The 19547-nt window shown below is 43.4% G+C and overlaps 5 protein-coding genes and 1 long non-coding RNA gene across 12 annotated transcripts; 3 read left to right on the top strand and 3 right to left on the bottom strand.

The window, feature by feature from the left end:
- Position 1: 1 nt before the first annotated feature.
- On the bottom strand, positions 2–2383 carry zmat5 (zinc finger, matrin-type 5). Of its 2 annotated transcripts, none has more exons than XM_040197289.2 (6): positions 2142–2383; positions 1487–1657; positions 1208–1270; positions 936–1016; positions 495–603; positions 2–393 (listed from the first exon to the last, which is right to left on the bottom strand). In XM_040197289.2, the coding sequence occupies exons 2-6, from the start codon at positions 1611–1613 to the stop codon at positions 246–248; spliced, it is 528 nt and encodes a 175-aa protein (XP_040053223.1). In that variant the 5' UTR covers positions 1614–1657; positions 2142–2383; the 3' UTR covers positions 2–245. The 2 variants fall into 2 exon arrangements, with proteins under 2 accessions (XP_040053223.1, XP_040053222.1); XM_040197288.2 differs by having other exon boundaries at positions 1487–1660; positions 2142–2342.
- On the top strand, positions 2325–3006 carry uqcr10 (ubiquinol-cytochrome c reductase, complex III subunit X). Its single transcript, XM_040197290.2, has 2 exons — positions 2325–2465; positions 2671–3006. The coding sequence occupies exons 1-2, from the start codon at positions 2325–2327 to the stop codon at positions 2719–2721; spliced, it is 192 nt and encodes a 63-aa protein (XP_040053224.1). The 3' UTR covers positions 2722–3006.
- Positions 2670–6318, bottom strand: gal3st1b (galactose-3-O-sulfotransferase 1b). Of its 4 annotated transcripts, none has more exons than XM_078087829.1 (3): positions 5926–6318; positions 4996–5138; positions 2670–4911 (listed from the first exon to the last, which is right to left on the bottom strand). In XM_078087829.1, the coding sequence occupies exons 2-3, from the start codon at positions 5115–5117 to the stop codon at positions 3765–3767; spliced, it is 1269 nt and encodes a 422-aa protein (XP_077943955.1). In that variant the 5' UTR covers positions 5118–5138; positions 5926–6318; the 3' UTR covers positions 2670–3764. The 4 variants fall into 4 exon arrangements, with proteins under 4 accessions (XP_077943955.1, XP_040053215.2, XP_040053213.2 ...); XM_040197281.2 differs by having other exon boundaries at positions 2670–4914; positions 5926–6062; XM_040197279.2 differs by lacking the exon at positions 5926–6318 and having other exon boundaries at positions 2670–4914; positions 4996–5276.
- Positions 6319–6982: 664 nt separating this feature from the next.
- On the bottom strand, positions 6983–14642 carry prodha (proline dehydrogenase (oxidase) 1a). The gene is made up of 14 exons (XM_040197272.2): positions 14187–14642; positions 13891–14099; positions 12680–12714; positions 12025–12171; positions 11845–11909; positions 11350–11466; positions 11125–11204; positions 10893–10974; positions 10260–10352; positions 9900–10046; positions 9576–9751; positions 9398–9496; positions 9055–9143; positions 6983–8394 (listed from the first exon to the last, which is right to left on the bottom strand). Exons 1-14 carry the CDS (start codon positions 14511–14513, stop codon positions 8204–8206), a joined length of 1857 nt encoding a protein of 618 aa, XP_040053206.2. The 5' UTR covers positions 14514–14642; the 3' UTR covers positions 6983–8203.
- LOC144388208 (uncharacterized) lies at positions 13982–15133 on the top strand. Its single transcript, XR_013452485.1, has 2 exons — positions 13982–14123; positions 14208–15133. It is a non-coding gene; the product is annotated as an uncharacterized LOC144388208 (long non-coding RNA).
- Positions 15134–15203: 70 nt separating this feature from the next.
- On the top strand, positions 15204–19316 carry srsf9 (serine and arginine rich splicing factor 9). 3 transcript variants are annotated; one of them, XM_040197284.2, is made up of 6 exons: positions 15204–15346; positions 15517–15678; positions 16528–16704; positions 16876–17087; positions 18244–18416; positions 18490–19316. In XM_040197284.2, the coding sequence occupies exons 3-6, from the start codon at positions 16547–16549 to the stop codon at positions 18715–18717; spliced, it is 771 nt and encodes a 256-aa protein (XP_040053218.1). In that variant the 5' UTR covers positions 15204–15346; positions 15517–15678; positions 16528–16546; the 3' UTR covers positions 18718–19316. The 3 variants fall into 3 exon arrangements, with proteins under 3 accessions (XP_040053218.1, XP_040053217.1, XP_040053216.1); XM_040197283.2 differs by having other exon boundaries at positions 16525–16704; XM_040197282.2 differs by having other exon boundaries at positions 16403–16704.
- The last annotated feature ends 231 nt before the right edge of the window (positions 19317–19547 follow it).

The raw sequence follows: 19547 nt of genomic DNA, 5'->3' as shown, positions 1-19547 counted from the left end.
GCATGGTCTTTGTTTTTATCGGTTTACAACTGGGACATTGGTTGCAAAAAAAAAAAATTCACTGCAGACATTCAAGTACAAAGGTGGAGAAAAGAGGAGCAGATCTCAAAGGGCATCCTTTACATGTAAAACAGACTGAAATGATCAATTATGAATTCATTCTCCATTCCGGGAAACACATGGATTCCTCCTATTAATGTGACACACGCACTTAACGGTGATTTGAACCACACAGTGAATTTCATTCAACCCCATTCTGTGTTCCCTTTGACCTTCCATCCGCCTGGAGGAGGAGGGAGCAGAGAGGGTGGGAGGACAGCGAGGGAGAGGAGGTGTTGAGGGATGTCACTTTCTTCTGGGCCCTCTTCGCTGTCTTCCTTATCTTTTAGATCTCTGCAGGGATAAATAATTGAACGGTTGAATTCCAAATGACCAAGAATAACCATTTGAAATGCTAAATATGTATGCATTTAAAGAAAAAAAATTGAGCACACCCTTTGCTGCCGAGGGCAGTTTGCTTTTTCTCCCATCTAGAGAGCCAGTCTTCTATACTTCGCCCAGGCAACTTTCGGTCTACGTAGTCCTCTCTGAGCCGTCGTTCATCTGAAAGAAATTCAATATCACTGCCGTCAATATTTCACAATCCACACGATCATCTGAAGAAAATAACTTTTTATTTCAATACTTTTAAATACACTTTTTAAAGATATGCTCAAGAAATTGCTAGCCGGAGGTACTACGTATTACGCTCTTGCATTACATTTGAGCTTTTCCTCTGGTTGATATTGTGTGACACCTGTAAGTGATGTATTAAATGTTTGCTTCATTACTAAAGAATCACTTAGATAATACTATTTATATTTGCAAATGCTGTGTGCAGTCAATGTGTGGGATTTTGCGTTGGTAGACAGCAACACCTGTTGGTTACAGCTCACCTTCCACCTGTCTTTTTAAATCAAACATGTCGTCTTCGGACATGTGCGAAAACCTGCAGTTTGGGCCAAAATCACAAATTCCTAGAGACAAAAAGAAAAAAGGAATACCCATGGAACATATTATTAATAAAAAGGGTATTTAATAGATACCTGGTTATTGAATATATATATATATATATATATATATATATATATATATATATATATATATATATATATATATGTATATATATATATATATATTTTTTTTTTTTCTCAAACCATTCTGTTACCTTTTTGGAGGAACTTCCGGCAGGGTTTCTTTGTTTGCTCATCACATAAAATGGCTGAAGAATCTAAAAAGAAAAATAATCACGTCCTTCGTTATTCACATAATATCCCATCACAAAGTGAGCAATATGCAGCACTGAAATTAAATAAGATTGAGACATTTTAAAGACTTTTACATTTGTAAATTTAATAAAAGCAAAACAAGTCATGGAAATCTAACATTTAACACGGGAAACATTTAATGTGAGCACATCTCAGAGAAATAGTGTTCCACCTCTCACCTCTAAAGTAGTCATACCAGGCCTTTTTAGCACGGTGGTGTTGAACTCCGTTCAGATGTTTCTTCCTGTTGTGCATGTTGTCCTGAAAGGACCGGTCACAGTAGTCACAGTAGTATCGCTTCCCCATGGTGCCCGTTATGTGGTCAAACCAGGATGATGTCACCTTCTAAACTGCTGAGAGACAGCAAGCACACACAGACGCATTAACATAAGCACCGGCTGCTCGATTATGGAGTATTAGTTGTGTCTAAAAATGAGAGAAATAAAATGCATGCAGAACACAATATCCCATAGTCCAAGGCGTCAACAAATCAAAAGGTTTCAAGTTTTATAAAACGGTCTCGCATTTACAAAGGCTGATTGCTGCCACCTGCTGGTCCAGTAGAGACGATGCACTCATTTTTAATGCTACGATGATGTGAAAGGTACAAAACGGTTTATAATCTTACTCAGCATGTAGACGAACAAATACGTCCGCGGATAAATCAGCGGTGCAGCCGTTAACTAACTTCCCTAAATATTTGTCGGTAGCGTTGTTGAGTCTGGATTGTTAACGTTAGCATACATGCTTAGTATTAACGTTGTATCAATGAACACGTGAGTTAAATACGTATGTAACACGTTATATTGAATGTAAACATCAACGAGTACAAACCATTGGCGAAAGCAGGCTGACTTCCTCTGTAGGGTTTGCTTTGGAGAGGACGTGAAAACTGTAACGTTGTTTTTAACGTGAAAAAATAAAAACAGATCTCCTTCTACCAAATAACATATGAAGCGGAAGCAGACTATCAGTGACGTCAGCTTCCGGTCCTGCGCACTAGATCTATCCACCAACATGGCGCTGGCTAAGTCCGTCTACAATCTGCTCTTCAGGAGAACGTCCACTTTCGCCATAACCATCATGGTCGGAGCAGTCTTCTTTGAACGACTCTTCGACCAAGGTGGCGACGCGATTTTTGAGCAAATGAATCGTGGGGTGAGTGTTTCCCTCCGGTGATTTAATGCTCGTTTTATCCTGACCTTGTAAGCAGAGGACGAAGCGGCGCTAACGTTCGCTAAGCTAAGCTACCGAGGCTAGTCAAGCGTTTGCGTCGTATATCCAGTGTCTCTGTCGAAGACAACCTAACTTATCTTATTCACATGAGACATCTAACGTCATCCTCCTTCGTGTTTTGTTATAGAAACTATGGAAACACATTCAACACAATTACGAGAAGAAAGAGGAAGAATAGGACACCGCGGGGTTACCCAAGGCTGAAGTGCTACTGTTGTCACACTTCCATCATCCATTCTTCCTGGACCCCATAACTTTACGACTGAACCTCACACACCAGTCAACATGGACAGTGTGCTTCAAGTCCACCCCGGTGTGACCTGCGGGGGCTGACGAACTGTCCAGACCACCATGAAGAAGGAGCGATGCTTCCTGTCACCACCTTTCTTGCTGTCGTGTGTAAAGCCTTCGTTCTCCCCACAGATTGTAAATTGTTAAATTAAACGTGTTAATGTCATACATATATTTCAGCCTTTTGATTTATTATACCTAATGTAAATGCATGCAAATGCTCATGCAATATCTAGTATCATCCTAAAGTGTGTCACTGGCTTCATATAGAGATGAGTAAATTGGTTAGACCTGCTTTGCATAATAACACGTCTATTAATACTGATGGTTTGCTTTTGTTTCTACTTTTTCAAAGATGCAATGGACATGGTGTCCTTTTCATACATCAGTTGTTTTAATCTGGTTTATAATATCTTTTGAAGGGTAAAAAGTGTCAAAGTGAGTAGACGGACGTCTGCGTTGAGCGCAGCTATGAAGCTTTAGCAGAGTATAGTTGACTGTCAGGCTTTCACCCGTTATCAAAAATATATATAAATGAACACAATGAAGTTGCAATACCTAACCTTCAATGGCGTGGACCAATAAATAGCTATGACCGGGTCGTACAAGGCTGCTACAATCCAAAGTCATTGCAACTATACGCGTCAAGCCGCTAAGGAGCCTGCTAGCATTATTTACCAGCCAACATCACATCAACCACTGATGACTCAGTGTTTGTTAGTGCTGCAGGTACCGGACAAGAAAAATAAAGCAATTAAGTTCATATTTGGGAGTGGTACAGAAAAACAGCATGTTCCATGAAGCGAAAAATAAGAATTCTGCTTTGTTTCCAAATACAAATGAACTTTATAGAGGCATTATTCAGAAGAATACTGAAAAACATCATACCCACAAGTTACAGGATGAATTTGTATGTTCTAAATGTTTGCATTAAATCCAAACGGCATCTTTTAACCAGCCCCAGAGTCTTGTGAGCCACAGGCTTACGCCCAGGCTGGACAAGTACTGTATTTCAGGTGTGAGCATTTTCTCACATATTGTCCTGAATTTGGGATCAATATTTTTCTTCATGTTGTACCCCAGGATGGAAGACTCTCCGATTGGCTGCCAGGGCAGGAAACGTCTGTCTTGAATCTTTTGGGCCTCAACTGCGCCTCCCTCCTCGATACAGATCTCCATCATCTCAGAATTTCTTCTTCTCAGCTCGTTGACTTCCCGTTTCATTCTCTCTCTCCCGTACGCCTCCACTCTGGCCCAGAAGGTGACGTTGAAATGCTGGTAGAGCCTCCAGTCGGCCTCGTTCCACTGTAACGCTTTGGCTCTCAGCTCGGGGGTCAGGCGAGACACGGATGAGCTCCTGCGAGCGTTGAGTTTAAAGTACAGGATGTCCTCCGTGGTCCAACACAGCGTGTCCTTCAGCAGGATAAGAGACTCCTCGAAATATTCTGCGAAGAGCACCAAATGGAAACGCTTTGACAAGTCGTTAATATCCCTCGCTATGCGGGGATCGTCGGCCTCGAGGTGGTTGTCCAATCCAAAGTCAAAAAAGAGCAAGTTCTTGAGGTAGAATGAGTTGAAAGCGTTTGCGCTGTAGAAGCTCTGAGGACTGTTGAGAAACCGCGCCAGTTTGTCCTCTCCGTCGATCCTCCAGGTGAGAGGAACCGCTCGGTGGTAATAGTGGAAGGCCGACTCAAAGAGGGCCACCGGGTCACGTAAGATGGTGATGTACACGGCGTCCGCAGGCAGTAGCTTAGCCACCTCTTGATGGTCGAAGCGCATGTGGTTACAAACGATGTTGAAACAGTCCCCAAGTCGGTAGTCCTTCACCTGGGAGCACCGGAAAGGTGACGGGTAGAAGAAGTCATTGCGCCCCTTGGGGAGGGCGAATTTCAGCTTGTGCTTTTCTCCAAATCGGAAGAGGATGTTGAGTACGGTGCTACTAGCAGTTTTGTGGGTCTTCATGAACATGATGTTCACTTTGGGGGAGCACTCTCCTGATTTGGTGCTTTGAGGAGGGACGCTCACATTTTTCTGCAATAGTTGTGCCGCACTCAGAGGACACGTGGCTCGCCGGGAGCTGCTTTGAATAAAAATAAAAGGATGAGCAAACAGATCAACTGACCTAAACTCAATTAATAATGCTTTATCCAAAAAGCTTTACCTATTGTTTCCTTGGCGTGGGTTCGTCAAGCAGTACAGCACCAGTAAGATGTTGGTCAGCAAAACCAAGAGAATCAGCCTTCGTACCACAGATGAGCACTTGTTTCCTTTGAGGCCAGACATCGTTAACACTGAAGCGTTATCCTGCATATGCAAAGAGAGAGCGAGGACGCGTTTATGCAGGTGAAGATCACAGCAAGGATCAAACCAGGACACACACTTGTGGTGCACCACGGAAAACCCCTCTTCCTAAAATAGTATGTTCCCATACATGTAAACTGGGACCTCAATTCCGTATCGGGTAACGACTAATTCCCCCTACTTCACCCCCCCACCCCCATCTCCCTCAATACCACAGATGCAACCTGGTATTCATTTCTGCTTAAAAGATGAATATCTTTATGATGAAGTAAAGGTGGGAAAAAAAGGACTAAAGAAGGCCAACACAGGCAGCAATAAAACCGCTGCATCGTTCTTCCTGTCAGATAAAACACGGAGCCCACATGTTTACACTTTAAACATGTTTACAGTGCTCAAATTCCCCTCGCTATAAAAGCATTGGAAATTTACATAAAAATCTAACTCACGGTTTAGGAAAATGGCCAAACATCAAAATGGATTTTCTCCGGTTGACATTTGACAGATGATGTCTATGTAATTTTTTACGTCTTATCTTCAACATTGATGCCCATCTGTAGTCTGTATGTCAAATTTGATTAAAAAAATATACATCTATGTATGCATGTTACAGTAGTTTTAGTTGAATTGGTTACAGCCAACACGTTTAACACCCTTGACATTTCTGTTGACTCAATATTCTGCAAAGAATTCAACTCTTATTTTAACAAAACATGACGTCACTACAATAAATGATACGCCGTGTAGATGTTTGTCGGGGAGAAATAGTGCAGAAGAAAAGAGCTTTCTTTACCTGCAGATGCCAGCGTTTGAAGTGTTGGAGTGAGACTTATCCACAGCGGTCTATTGTTTAACGTGCTGTACACACTCTGTGAACTCGTGTCTCATTGGCTGTGAGGTGCGACGGGAACCAGCGGCACGTTCTCCTCCCACGGGGGCTGGAGTGGTTTTGTAAAATGGGCCGCTGTTAAACAGAAATCTGTTCTAACAGGGTAAAGGGAGACGCATCATCTTAAAAAGTAGGTTCTGTATGTTGTGAAAGTGTACTTAAGCATTTGGGAAATGTGTATTTTATGTATTCAGAGTTAGTAACATGAATTCAATTGAGTCCACTGTGTTATTGCGTTGGATGTGCTTAAATAGACTGGAGAAAAACCTTATGTATGAAAATGGCATCTTTAAGTGTAACCAAGGTACATTATTTTCACCCAAACACTTCACTGCTTACTTCTACCAACGTCTAGTTGCCATGGCTACAATATCTCCATGTTGGATTTGATCCCCTTAGTTCCAGCAGCGGATCAGAGAATGACATTACGGAGGATATAGACTAACTAACTAAGTTCTGCACCGTCCATCATAAAAAAACTGGTCCACCCATTCAACTTATTTATTTTTTAACAATGTTCTTTAACTCAAGATGGCTGGATGATTGCAGACAAACAGGATTTATAAATATGCAGCTAAAACATGGTTTAGATTATATGTTTACTGTGAGAGGAAAGTATCACAGGAATACCTACTGTACATCACGTCTTTGAGCATATTGAAGATGTCATAACGACGACATTAATAATAGCACTTAGCGGCACAGAGAGCAAACCCAACGGGGTCTGCTTTTGTCTTATTCTCCAGATACCTGGACCCAGGTGGTGCCTGAGCTGCTGTTGACTCTTGCTGGGGCTGAATCGTGTCTGATGACACAACAAATGATGAAATAAGAGCTCAGTCATGGTGTGAAACCTTTGAGTTCTCAAAAGATCCTTTGCTAAAACAACTTATGGTATTTTAACTCAATTTAAGTAAAACCTCCAATGGCCGCAGTTGAAAAAAGAGTAAACACAATTCTGGTTAACTTTATTTGATTGCGTTAAATGATTTCATATATATTATACAACTGTACAAAATATAGTAGACTTAAACAGCAGCGACAAGGAAACCAAACACAAAGAAAAGAACTACATCAGGAAATGCATTTAAATCAAACCCATATGTGAAATATTGTGAACCTCGTAATACACAAGGTACAGGAGGCCTTGCGCCTTTCATCTTCTAAAATCACACTTTGTCAAATGATAAAACAAAGAGCTTCGACAACACAAACTCCTTCCTCCACACCAACACTGAAAATTAATTAATGAATTTGAAATGAATGTATTATTTTCTAGTACTAAAAGCATTTCAATTGAAAAGATGTTTTTCATGACTTCAACTCAATTGAACCGAACACAGTTTATGCAACAATGTATGTATTGCTGGAGTACTTTTTGAGCAGCTTTCTCCAGAAAATCCCATCAGTACCTGTGGTATGTTTTTGGACAACGTACACCTTCAATTCCTGCCTTTGTGCTTTGGGCACCTGTTGCTATTATTGTTTGGCTACTCGTTGCCCTGGAGTGGGTCACACACACTCTTCAGCCTCGTACCGAGCACAGTGAGAGGAGTTACTCCTGTCCGAGGCCAAATGAAGGTCAGCTACTGCAAACAGTCACTCACACCTTACAGGTGCTCGGCTTGTTTGCACATAAACAGAAGACTTGGCCAATGAATTGATTATAATTCGATGCATGGCATCGTCAATAAATAAGCTAAAATTAAAAGGTACAAGCACGTCAGAGGAGTGAACAGTTACAAAAATAGACTTAGTTGTACGGAGGGTGATTGCTTCCGGTTTATCTTTACATTCGTGAGGAACGTTTGAGTGACGGCCACAGCTGAGATCAACATAAAAACATCCAAAAGGAAATATATATCTACATATAAATATTTATAAACAAGCACGCCCCCTTTGGTAACCATACATTCAAAATATACTCTCTTGGCCTCTACAGAACAAATCGCCATGCTGTATATTAAAAGAGTAGATTCATGTTTAGAGGCATAAACATTTGCTTTTAAAAAGTTGCAGAGGTCATTTAAATTCTCAGGATTATAATCGAATTATTTTAGCTAACTCACCAACATTGTGAGGCCACTCATCACTTCTCAGCCCAACAAGCCAAGGTAGGATATTACTACCCCCCCCCAAGGAAGGGAATGCACTGCGGTTTGGTACGCCGTGGTGCGGCGACTCAGTAGGCGGGCTTGTAGAAGATCTGCCCCCCCAGCACCCTGCGTCTCAGCTCCTTCCACAGCAGGCTGCGCTCCCTCTGGGATCCCTTCATGAAGCCGCGGTTCTCTTGAGCGCGGCGAGACAGATAAGGAATGACCTCGTTGACTGGGCCATATGGAACGTACTTGTAGACCGGGAAACCTGCTTGACCTATTTCCAACAAAAGAGCAAGGACGTTTTTTTGATAGATTTCCTATGTGTGTGTGTGTGTGTGTCACGGTTTTGTATCTAATTTCCGCATATTGTTGAAGGTGACAATATATATTAGAAAGTGACCCAATGTTAAATAAAAACATTCAATTGTTTTCTTTTTTGTTTTGAACTTAAGTTATGATGAACACATATTTCTCACCACTGGAGGAAAGCGTTGGGCTGCTGCAGCATTACTCATTTCACCTGATCATTACACAAATACTTGTGGTGCAACACATTTTTAGACAGAATGTCAGCGCCCTTAAAACCGACCGAAGTAGCAACATAGTCATACGTTTTCTATAACTCACAAACAAAAACAAAACCAGAATACATTTATTCCTTCTCATTAATGTTTACCCTTAACGTGAGTATTTGGGGATGCATTTCAGTTCTGAACTAAACTTGCATATAATTTGGTATTCAGACAGCTCAGGACATTGAGGAACTTATTGTTGGTTCCCAATATGTGCATAGACTGGATAGACTGGACAGACTAATTCTGAGGTCAGGGAGTCTGAGCGTTGAAAAGCGGACGCGTGCAGAGACTCTGACGCACGTCCCCCTGATTCCATAACTGATTGTTTGCTTTTAGGACCCGAGCTGAGTGCAACATACCAAGCGGGAAGCTGATCTGGTCGCACATCCCCAGCAGCTGTCCAAAGTAAACTTTATTCTCTGTGGGCGAAAGCCGCATCTCATTCATCCTGGGAAAACGGGAAAAAAAGAGATCCATGTCAAAGGGCCGTTACACAACAACAGTGTGGCATTCCATCAATTTCACTCTCTAAATCCTGTAATTGCTTACGGTTTCTTAAGTCTCCCTTGCTAGGCATTTATTTGAACCACTAAGATTAATCCTCGGTGAACAAGGGGTTTAAGGCTTTGTGTACGTTCAAATTACATCTGCACAGCCCAATGGGGTCGGGATCTTTTCTAGCAGGCGTGAGAGGAAACGTACTTCTCGAGGGTGAATTTCACCGTTTCCTCGTTGTGAGTAGCAACCATGATATTTGCTTTCCTTCTGTGATCGATCTCCTCCAGCACGTACTCCAAACACCTGGACAAACACCGGGGCGGATGGTTAGGATTCAGACGTCTTCTAGCCAAGTCACGGGCAACCTTCAGAATAAACGTACTTGTGATACATCCTGTTGGTGGCCTCGTAGTCTGGGTTTATTGGGTCTTCGTAGCCAATCTCTTTGGCCCGGTTCCTCTCTTGGTACATGTAGGCCCCGCGGACCAGCTTGGCACCAAAGTACCAGCCCTCCCGTCGGGACAGCTCAACATCCACTGTGACATTGTCGTAGGCTTCCTACCAGCATTTAGAAAACACAAAAAAACAACACGACTATTCCAAATGTGCCAGCAGCGTTTCCCAAAAATATGATTTCGGTATCGCATCCGACAAACCGGAAGGATCTGTAGAGATGACTAATCAAAATCAAAAGCCGTCGTCTCACCTTGAGGTAACACTGGTAAGTGTTGAAAATAATTGGCTTTTCCCGGTTGAATTTCCTCTGCATTTCCAGGGCCAGTCGACTGATCGCCGGTTGAAAGTACGTCTGCTCGGCGTCCACCATCAGCCTCACCCCGTTCTCCACGGCATGCTGGGGAGCACACGCAAACGGTGTTCACGATGTGTGCAGGGTTTAACGAGGGACGCGTGGTTAACGTGTGGCAAACAGGCGTCAGAAAGCACAATGCGGTTCAGATTTATTTGATTCCCTTTTCACAAAGTCTGCAGTTGCAATAAATTGGATTTAAGATTTCGGTGAAACGGTTTACGATATGCCCGTTTCTTTTGCGCTAATTAGCTTCACCTTGGCCAGAACGTCCATTCTCTGCAGCATTCTCTTCATCTGCCTCTCCTCCTCGGCCGTGAACTTGTTCAACAAAGGCTCCAGGTGGCCCGTCTGCGAAACAAACACACAAAAGCATCCAGCTGTTTTGTTTTTCTCAGACATTTCGGTCTGAGGCACTCAAACGTCCCTTTTCTTAAACGTGCACAACAGCACCGGCTACATTAACATGTGCACTTTAACTTGCCTCGAAATGTCCCAAATTAAATTGTGATTTCCCCTCATGAGATAGAACCTTTGCTTGAACTTGTAAAAACAAAAAGGAGCAACTTTTTCCACAAACCTTCTTCGAAAGAGAAGGTAAAAAAACCCCATTTATATTAATCAACTGCTTGTGAAAGCAATCACTGTATTATTACATGCTTAAATACATAAATCTGAAGTTCAAGAAGAGTGCTGCATTTTTCCTTCTAAAACCAGAAACTAATCACCGAAGATGTTTTTACTTTAAAATGTGGCTTCAGTTTTGAAAACCTGCTTCTTGAGGCCCTCTGTGTTTTTATTTTTGAACAGGTCCCAGCAAACAGAGAAGATGAAACATTTCCCTTCTTCCTGTCAGAGTCCTTGGCACCACTTCATATTTACACGACTCACCTGAACGTTTGGCACCATCAGCAGATTGGAGATTCTTGTCGTATCGTCGATTAAACTGTTCCAGTCCAGCAGGTCGATGGTTCTGCCAATAAGATGCGACAACATGTATATTAAAATGATGCTGGCACTGGTTTTCTTAATGACTGAACGATTCAAGAACAGAATGAATGTACTTTTAACGTGACGAATAAACTGGCGGCACATTGCAGCAATGTGTGACTCTCTTTCTTACCCAGACAAACCCAGCTTCTCTCCAGTAAACCAGTTCTCTTTGTCATCCACGGCTCCAACACCCATCGCCGCCAGACTCTCCTGTAAGGACATTGTTCGGCGATATGAAGCTGAATACTGCCTTCACAAAATATGTGGTACTTCGTGTCATGACGCCATGAGCACATCCGGAGAAGGTGTTAGAAACACCAATGATGGATCTGCTTTGGACTCCCTGGAGACGTACCTTGAGCTGTTCCAGCTCCAGCTTCTGATCCAAAACCGTCATGTCAGACTTCCCCTGCTGCGCCGAGAGGAGGTTAAAAAACTGCCTCCATTTAACCAGGACTTCTGAAAACTGGAGCTGTTCGAACACAGAGCAATTGAGTCAATGAGACGATGTTGGTGTTGTATTTGAATCATGTGGTCAGACGGATACGACGGGGTTTTATCTTTGGCCCGTTCTTTTCATTTTTGAAACATTTTCCCGCTCCCTTTATTTTCCTGCCACTTTTCATGTAGCGCCAAATGCTTCAGTGATAACAGTGACGTGAACCTACGAACAACTGGCATCGGAGCAAAACCGCAAAGGAAATAAGTGAATGTTTCCTTATCCAATTGCCCTGTAATTACTGGCCAATTATTTTGTAGTGGTAGAATTCAGATCGCTGTGATTGCCGACCGAATCCAGTCACACCGACAATGACTTCCGTTGATACTGAAGACATCGAGTTAAACTTACTAGGAACTGTGGGCGTCCAAGAGCAGTCATTTTGATGGCCGAAAATCCATCTGTTGAAGCTCCCCCTGAAAATGAAAACACATTTAATGTATATTATTCAAGACCATCTATATTACATGAGAGTTTTAGTGTCTCAATATCAGTTATAACAATAACTTGTTATTGTTTACTCCTACTTACCAGAGGCTCTGATGCAGTTTATGAAAGTCTCCATTTGTTTGTCACACTTGGACTCGTCTGCATAGAAGTATGTACGAGCACTGGTGACCCCCCCACGCCGGTCCCCGAACTGGCGATGGGCCTTGTACTTCTTCTCACGATGATCCACTAAAGAAGATCAGAGTTACTTCAATCCGTTTGTACGTTATTTAATTAATGCCAGAATAACAGTAATAAATCACAAGCATAGAGGGTTCAAGTTCAGTTGATGCATTATGCGTATATAAATAACTCAAATGAATTAAAAAGGTCTGTCCAAACAATGTTTCTCATCCCAAAGGATATGGTAGCCAGCACTGTTATAGTTTAAATGATCATCGATTACCACATCACACATTAAAAATAGGACTAGAGACAGCAGTAGGAATGAAATGCTGCCATTTTAAGCATCAACCACGTTACATGAACAGTATCTTCTCCCCGTAGCATTCAGACCCCACTAAAACCTGATGCAACCAGTATGCCGTGGGGCCACATGACTACATACCAACCCTGACTGACTAAGACCCGCGTCGCATTTAGATCAGAGTAAACAAGTCTGAACAGTTTGACTGAAACTGAACAGTTTGACTGCATGACACACAATAAACCGGTTGTTTCTCAGAGGACTACAAACCTGGGCTTTCTTTCTCTGCTTCAGAAACACATGCACTGTAAAAGAAGAAGAGATTGTCGTCAGAAGAGAACAGCAAAAAAATGAATTTGCCTAAAAAAAAAACACATAAAGAGATGAAGGAAGTTACTTTTTCTCTGTTTTATAACTGCTCACGTAGTTTGTATAATTTGGAATTTAGTTTGTTAGTTGACCAGCCAGTACGCAACCTTTTGCAGCAGCTATAATACTGATCTTCTTTTTATTAACTCTTTTATTAAAAAGAAAACTCTGCAGTGGTGTGCTTCTCTGTGGGCCCTACAAGTTTGGCCTCGATCAAGAACATTTGATCCTAAATACGTTTCGGTGAATTCGGCATGTGAATGTTTGTGCCCAGTCAGATGATCCGTGGTTTAAAGCAAACGAGCTCATTTCCTCCTCAGAACATTGTGTAACTCGGCGTTTGAGCGCGTGCCTGTGTAGGGACCCAGAAGGTACATCCCCCTGCTCGACCAATCAGGAGAGAGGGGGGCTCTCCCAGCCGACCAATGGGGGACCGGCATTATTAGGTTTCTATTACAGGCTGCCATGCAGCAGAGAATCGGACTCCTGTTGGTTTGATAAGAATCCCAACGGAGGCTGGAGAACTAAAGTGATAAGATAAGAACTGATTTTGAATCTAAATAGGTTTATTGGAATGTTTAAATGAAGTAGTCAAAAGATAACTTATAGAGGGGGACTACATGGAATGAAAAGACTCCTAAAATCACTACGAGAGAGTATTAATGTGGGGTGGAGTAGACCTAGACAAGGTTCAATAAAAATATCAGTGCGGTTTTGGACATGAAATGACATTTAGCGAACAAATTCTACACCCCCTGTGTCAGGTTTGGCTCAACCAGCTGACTGTACACTAGTTGTTTAACACAGAGCCGTGGAAAAAGGGGGGGGGGGGGGGGTCTGTCTCCATGGTAGCGGCCTCCTGTAGTTTCTTCCTGTTTGTTTTAAAGAGTACGTTGTTGTGAGAGCATGGGTTGGGTCACAACCTTATAGCTATAGGCCACATGGCTGTGTCAAATAAACTTGACTCAACAAGTTACATGCCTCAGAAACGTGTCATCATGCGCTTAACATATGGCACATATTCATGCTGAAAACTGACTCATTAACGGATTCACACGATGCAACTTAACATGTTTTAAGGGAGACTACTCGCAGATGAGGAGGTCACTTACTCCATTTCCTTCTTCTCGGCTTCTTCTTGTGTCAAGTCCTCTTCGACGCTGTAGTCCAAAACTGCCCCAACTCCAAAGGCCTGGTTTTTCTGAATCAAAGGCTTGATGGAGTTGTGATCCTCTCCCGCCACAAACTGGCCGTAGAAGGTCATTTTCATCAGCTTCTCAAACATCCACTGACCGAGCACCTTCCTGCTCAGATCCATCAGCTGCAAAGCCGCCGGGGACAACAAGTTAGTGACCGCACTGCTAAGCATGAAAAGTGGCAAAAAGTTTTTCAGCACAAACCCGCTTACCTCTTTGTTCTTCTCAACCAGGACGTCGATGGTACACAGCTTGAAGACCAGCAGACTTCGCAGCAGCTCGATGTTCCCTTTGCTCCGATAGGCCTCCTGGGTGTTGTCGAAGTCGACGCGGACCGCGCTCCGTGGCGGGCTTTCGGGGTGCCTGGTCCCGCTGATGAGCTCCACCGGCGCCGCTTCCACCACGGGGCAGCCGTCGATGCGTGGATGCTTCTCGTCCCGGCGGGACGCCGCCGTGCTCCAACATCTTCCGGGTGACACTCGGACGTTGTTTCGCGGGTTGGAGCGGAGTAGAGCTGCCACGAGCTTCGGGTACGACATGTTTTTGTTTTTTGTCTTGTTTTCCCGTCACCTGAAACAGCTTCACACAGCCGGAAGTCGCGAGCTCGCCTCTCGCCGTGCGGGTGCGTTCTGACTGACAGCGCGCGAGCTGCGCGCCGCCTGGCATCTGCCGCTGCGCGTACTCGTGTTCTGGACCTCAAAGGCGCCTTTACAGACGCATGTAAACGACTGATTACATTTTCATTTATGTCTTTATTTTATTTTTCTCTCTCAATTAGCTTTCTTCACAAATAAACGGCGATTTGGTTCCAACACTTAACTTGTTCACAAACTTCGCTGACATAAATGTTTAAACACATTCCATGTTTTATGTCTTTTTGGGATGGCATATGTCCCCGGCTGCATGTTTATTTGCAATATGTGTTACCCATCTACAATCAGAATTTATGATAATCATCATAAAGTCATGAGTAAGTGGCATTTCCCTGGCTGAGTTGCACATTCGTTTTTACCTTTTGATGCAGATTTGTTTTTACAGAATGGAATAACTGCGAAACAATATTACATTTCTTTAAATGTACCGTTAATCACTGTTTACATTCAATGTATATACTAATCAGAGAACATAACTCATCAAAGGTTGCCAGTCGCTTGAAAAAGTAAAATTAGAAGAAAAAACAGCATTATGTAAGTGGTTGTGTAACAACCCCCCCAGGGACTTATTGTCTTACATTTCTGTAGAGAACCAACCAGAACAGGATGCAGCCGGCGCGGAGTACAGAACACGAAAAGAACAATATGAGCATCGATTGGAGGCGATCTAACGAGTCAGGACTCGCAAGGCTGCATTGAGGAGGACACTCCACATGCAGGTGCACCACAGACACTAATCACATATCACTGATTTATTTCGAATAAACTGAGTTAAGGCCGCTGCGGTCAGTTGGTTGAAATGCTGTTTCGCGAGCGGCTTTGGGTTCTCGTGTAAGGGAGGGAAGAAAGAGAAAGAACCAAGAGTAAAGTTCCTTTCCCCTACCGACAGGAGGCGGCAATGCGCCCACACCCACTACTGTCCGCCGGAAATAGGAAGTAGAAGAAGACGCAAGGCTACATGCTAACGCTGCTAACCAACAGGGAAGTAACACGGCGTGCGAGCTGTTAGCGTTAAATCCACGAAAGAGGAAACCATTACTTGTTCTGAAAGGTAAGGATACGTTGTTATGTGCTCGTTGTTTTTTACAGAATACTTCTAATATTTTCTTTCCAAATATGAGTATTTCCGCGCGTGAGAACAATTGGGGCATTCAAACGTAGCTGGAACAGACCCGTAAGCCCGACTAGCTTGACCGTTCGTTACCAACAAAGAAGCTCACAGCGTAGTTTCTGTGCTAAATGACACGTCTTTAGCTTTCAGTCTAAAATCATCAAGCGGAACTGTTCCGCTGGCGTGTTTTCTGTTTCGTACTAGATTCACGCTGCAGAAACTGTTATCGCAAGCAAATAATCAACCAATCAACCGTATGCAACCAAAGCTAAATAGAGTGAGCTAGTCCGGGAGCTGCGGGCTAGTTTAGCCGGAGCCTATTTAAATTTGTTATCGTTGAAATAGGAATTTGTTTGGGGAATGATCAGTGGTGTGTTGTCTTTAAATCTATTGTAACATGTAAGGCTATAGCTTGGTGATGCAAATCATAGTTCATTATGTTATGTGGCACATGATGTAAAAATATTAACGTCGTATAATACCATAAATTATAACAATATTGTGCCGCTAAGAATGTTTTAAGGCATATCTGGGATTCATTAACCTGTGTTTTAAAGCTTCCAGGCTCTGATCTGTGAGGCCCCTGCCATTTGCTTTTGAGCTCGTTATTTTCTCATGTCTGCGGTCCTGGTTTAGATTTTATTTTTTCTTCTTCTAAATTAAGGAAATCGAGGCAGAAGAAGAAAATTTGGGATTGGAACTAGGATTAAGATAAGGACCACGTCCATCGCTATTTTTGAACAAAAAGAAGTGATCAAGTCTGCCGGTGCCTCCATTCTCTCTCAGCAGTACCAACATCCCCACCACCATGTCAGATGGCCGGATCTATGTGGGGAATCTCCCCGTGGACATCCAGGAGAGAGACATTGAGGATCTCTTCTACAAATATGGAAAAATCCGTGACATCGAGTTGAAGAACAATCGAGGCACTATTCCTTTTGCTTTTGTCCGATTTGAGGATCCACGGTGAGTTTAGAAGATCTTTGCCAAGTCAAATCGCACCTCGCTTGGTGGAGAACTTAAGTTTACGTGGTATACAAATCATCTCCAGTGACTGGCGGCAGGAAATGGATGGAGACCTGTCCACTAGTGAAACAAGCACATGTTGGTAAGGAGTTCTTTGCTCTCTTCTCCTAGGGATGCGGACGATGCTGTCTATGGAAGGAATGGATATGGTTATGGAGACTCCAAGCTACGTGTGGAGTATCCTCGATCTTCTGGTGCTAAATTTGGCCCTATGGGTGGAGGTGGTGTTGGTGGAGGAGGAGGTAATGATGGAGAAAGAGGAGGACCTAGGGGAAGATTTGGACCCCCCACTCGAAGATCTGAATTCCGGGTCATAGTCTCTGGTAGGTGGACGTCACGAGTCGCAGCCGGTTCATATTTCGCTCCATATCGTGGATGTCAAGGGGGTTGATAGACGGGTGAACGTAGGAGTCGTAGGCAGACGTGTTTCTCTCTCTCTCATGGCGGACTGGAGGACAAGGGAAATGGTAAAACGCACCACCAGTCGGAAGGCAGATATGTTTCTCTCTCTCATGTCGGACTGGAGGACAAGGGATTAGTAGAGGATGTCATGAGTCATAGGCAGATATTTTTCTCTTTCATGGCGGACTGGAGGACAATGGGACTAGTAAAAGACATCATGAGTCATAGGCAGACATTTTCTCTCTCTCTCACTCATGGCGGACCACAGGACATGGGACTAGTAGAGGATGTCATGAAATGTAGGCAGATATATTCTCTCTCTTTCTCATGGCGGACTGGAGGACAAGGTGGACTAGTAGAGGACATCATGAGTCTTAGGGAAGTATGTTTTTCTCCCAACATGGTGGACAAGGGGACTAGCACAAGACATCATGAGCCGTAGGCCAATATGTCTCTCTCCCTCTCATGGCGGACTGGAGGACAATGGGACTAGTAAAAGGCATCAGGAGTCCTAGGCAGATATGTTTCTCTCTGTCGCGGTGGACTCGAGGACAAGGGGACTAAGTGGATGGGGTCAAGTCAGCTCCTTCAGTCACGAAAAAAAACGAAATAGTAAACTGAAAACGTTCATGTCTGCTGCATAATCCCAAACACCAACTGTAGTGACTGGTAGGTGTGATTTTGTATTGTCTATCATTCATTTGACCTACTCGTAGCATGCTACCTTTTATTTGTTGTTCTTGTGTTTGTACAAGCATGTTAAAATAAGCTGTAGAATGACCAATCCCTTTGAAGGCTTATGTTGTATGTAGCTGCCTGACCCGGCCGGTCAAACTAGAGCAGATGTATTGGTGTGCAACATCTGGACATATTGTAGTTTGCGGAAACCATCGACCAATGTCTTATTTTGAGCTTTTCAATTTAAGTGACTGTTAAGTGTACTTTGTGAAGGTGTTACCTCAGAGTTTTGTCTCAAGGGCAAAAGATCCCCGCAATAATGTGTGAGCGCCAGTTCATTTTAAGCATGCAAGAAAGTAAGTTTTTGTCTCCCCCCCCCCCCCCCCACACCCATTCCAGGATTGCCGCCAACTGGGAGCTGGCAGGATCTGAAGGATCACATGCGCGAGGCTGGAGACGTCTGCTTTGCGGACGTGCAGCGGGACGGAGAGGGCGTGGTGGAATTCCTCCGCAGAGAGGACATGGAGTACGCGTTACGCAGGCTGGATCGGACCGAGTTCCGCTCGCATCAAGTGAGTTCCTGTGATGATGAGGTTTACCGGCCCTGAAAGGACTGGGTGTGCTAAGTTATTTTCCCCTCTGCAGGGAGAGACCGCGTACATCCGCGTCTTCGAGGAGAGGGGCACCCCGAACTTCAGCCGGTCGCGTTCCCGCTCCAGATCCAGAGGTCGCTATTCGCCTCCCTTTCATAACCGAGGATCTCCACCCGCACGCTACCAGTCGCCTCCACGCCATTCTATGTCCCGCCATAGTCCACCCCCCAGGAGGCACCCGCCACAGCACCACAGCCCACCGCCACGTCATTATCGGTAGAATCGCCGACCACTTCTAGAGGAATCGGGGAAAGTGTTTTGTAATTCTTTTTATTTTTCATTTTAACCACAGGCCTCCTTGTTTAATATGATCGTTGTTGTTTCTTTCTACACACATTCCATTGTCATGATTAGCTGAACACTTTGCTTCTCCCCAATGCCGGAGATTTCATTTTTCATTGTTCTATGAATCGTTTATGTGGAATTGGGATTGTTGATTTAGTTTTTATTTCTTCCTTCTACAATGTAACATTTTGGAGGTTTCTTTTATAAAGAAATCCTGTGTTGTGATGTCAAACCTTGACAGCAATGGTAATGTTTATTGTCCAAAACAAATTTTGCAGATATCTGGCTACGGGTCACGCTGCTTTTTAAATGATCAACAGTCTATATTGTGAAGTATGACGTCTTTTTGCCAATCCAAGAAAATCTCATACTCCGATTTGAAACACATACAATTAGATAACCTTTTTTTAGTGTAGCTACACACATTAACTGTGAGCCTCGCTTTAATGTTTGAACCTGATACTGAGGTGGCCTGTAGGTCTTCACTGTGGTTTTTTGTTTACCAATAAAATGCAAACTTCTACTGCAGTTTAATTCCTTGTCATCAGGCCTGTTTTTATAGATTACTGTGTTACTATATTCACTGAAGTGATAATGTTGCCTTATCAATGACACTTTTATTCAAGGGTGCCACCATACAGAATCAGAGCCTCAAAGCGAGAGATAGAGAAGCCTGTCTCATGTTCTGCTAAACTTTTGTGCAGGCACATTAAGAAAGGCTGCTTGGATCGAACAAAATGAAACAACCGTTTAAAGGCCAAATGA

Source organism: Gasterosteus aculeatus, chromosome 14 (genome assembly GCF_964276395.1).
Source record: "Gasterosteus aculeatus chromosome 14, fGasAcu3.hap1.1, whole genome shotgun sequence".
Taxonomy (NCBI): domain Eukaryota; kingdom Metazoa; phylum Chordata; class Actinopteri; order Perciformes; family Gasterosteidae; genus Gasterosteus; species Gasterosteus aculeatus.
The sequence above is the reverse complement of the archived record's forward strand: the minus strand, read 5'-3'. Positions and strand labels throughout refer to the sequence as shown.

Coding starts and splice junctions, on each gene's coding strand:
- zmat5 (XM_040197289.2), bottom strand. CDS start 1,613: ATGGGGAAGCGATACTACTGTGACTACTGTGACCGGTCCTTTCAGGAC. Junction 604..935: donor TTTAAAAAGACAGGTGGAAG/GTGAGCTGTAAC, acceptor AATTTCTTTCAG/ATGAACGACGGCTCAGAGAG. Junction 394..494: donor ACTGCCCTCGGCAGCAAAGG/GTGTGCTCAATT, acceptor TTATCCCTGCAG/AGATCTAAAAGATAAGGAAG.
- uqcr10 (XM_040197290.2), top strand. CDS start 2,325: ATGGCGCTGGCTAAGTCCGTCTACAATCTGCTCTTCAGGAGAACGTCC. Junction 2,466..2,670: donor TTGAGCAAATGAATCGTGGG/GTGAGTGTTTCC, acceptor GTTTTGTTATAG/AAACTATGGAAACACATTCA.
- gal3st1b (XM_040197279.2), bottom strand. CDS start 5,144: ATGCAGGATAACGCTTCAGTGTTAACGATGTCTGGCCTCAAAGGAAAC. Junction 4,915..4,995: donor CCACGCCAAGGAAACAATAG/GTAAAGCTTTTT, acceptor TTTTATTCAAAG/CAGCTCCCGGCGAGCCACGT.
- prodha (XM_040197272.2), bottom strand. CDS start 14,513: ATGTCGTACCCGAAGCTCGTGGCAGCTCTACTCCGCTCCAACCCGCGA. Junction 12,715..13,890: donor GCCGAGAAGAAGGAAATGGA/GTAAGTGACCTC, acceptor CTTCTTTTACAG/TGCATGTGTTTCTGAAGCAG. Junction 8,395..9,054: donor CCAGATCAGCTTCCCGCTTG/GTATGTTGCACT, acceptor TGTTGGAAATAG/GTCAAGCAGGTTTCCCGGTC.
- srsf9 (XM_040197284.2), top strand. CDS start 16,547: ATGTCAGATGGCCGGATCTATGTGGGGAATCTCCCCGTGGACATCCAG. Junction 16,705..16,875: donor GTCCGATTTGAGGATCCACG/GTGAGTTTAGAA, acceptor CTCTTCTCCTAG/GGATGCGGACGATGCTGTCT. Junction 18,417..18,489: donor CCGAGTTCCGCTCGCATCAA/GTGAGTTCCTGT, acceptor TCCCCTCTGCAG/GGAGAGACCGCGTACATCCG.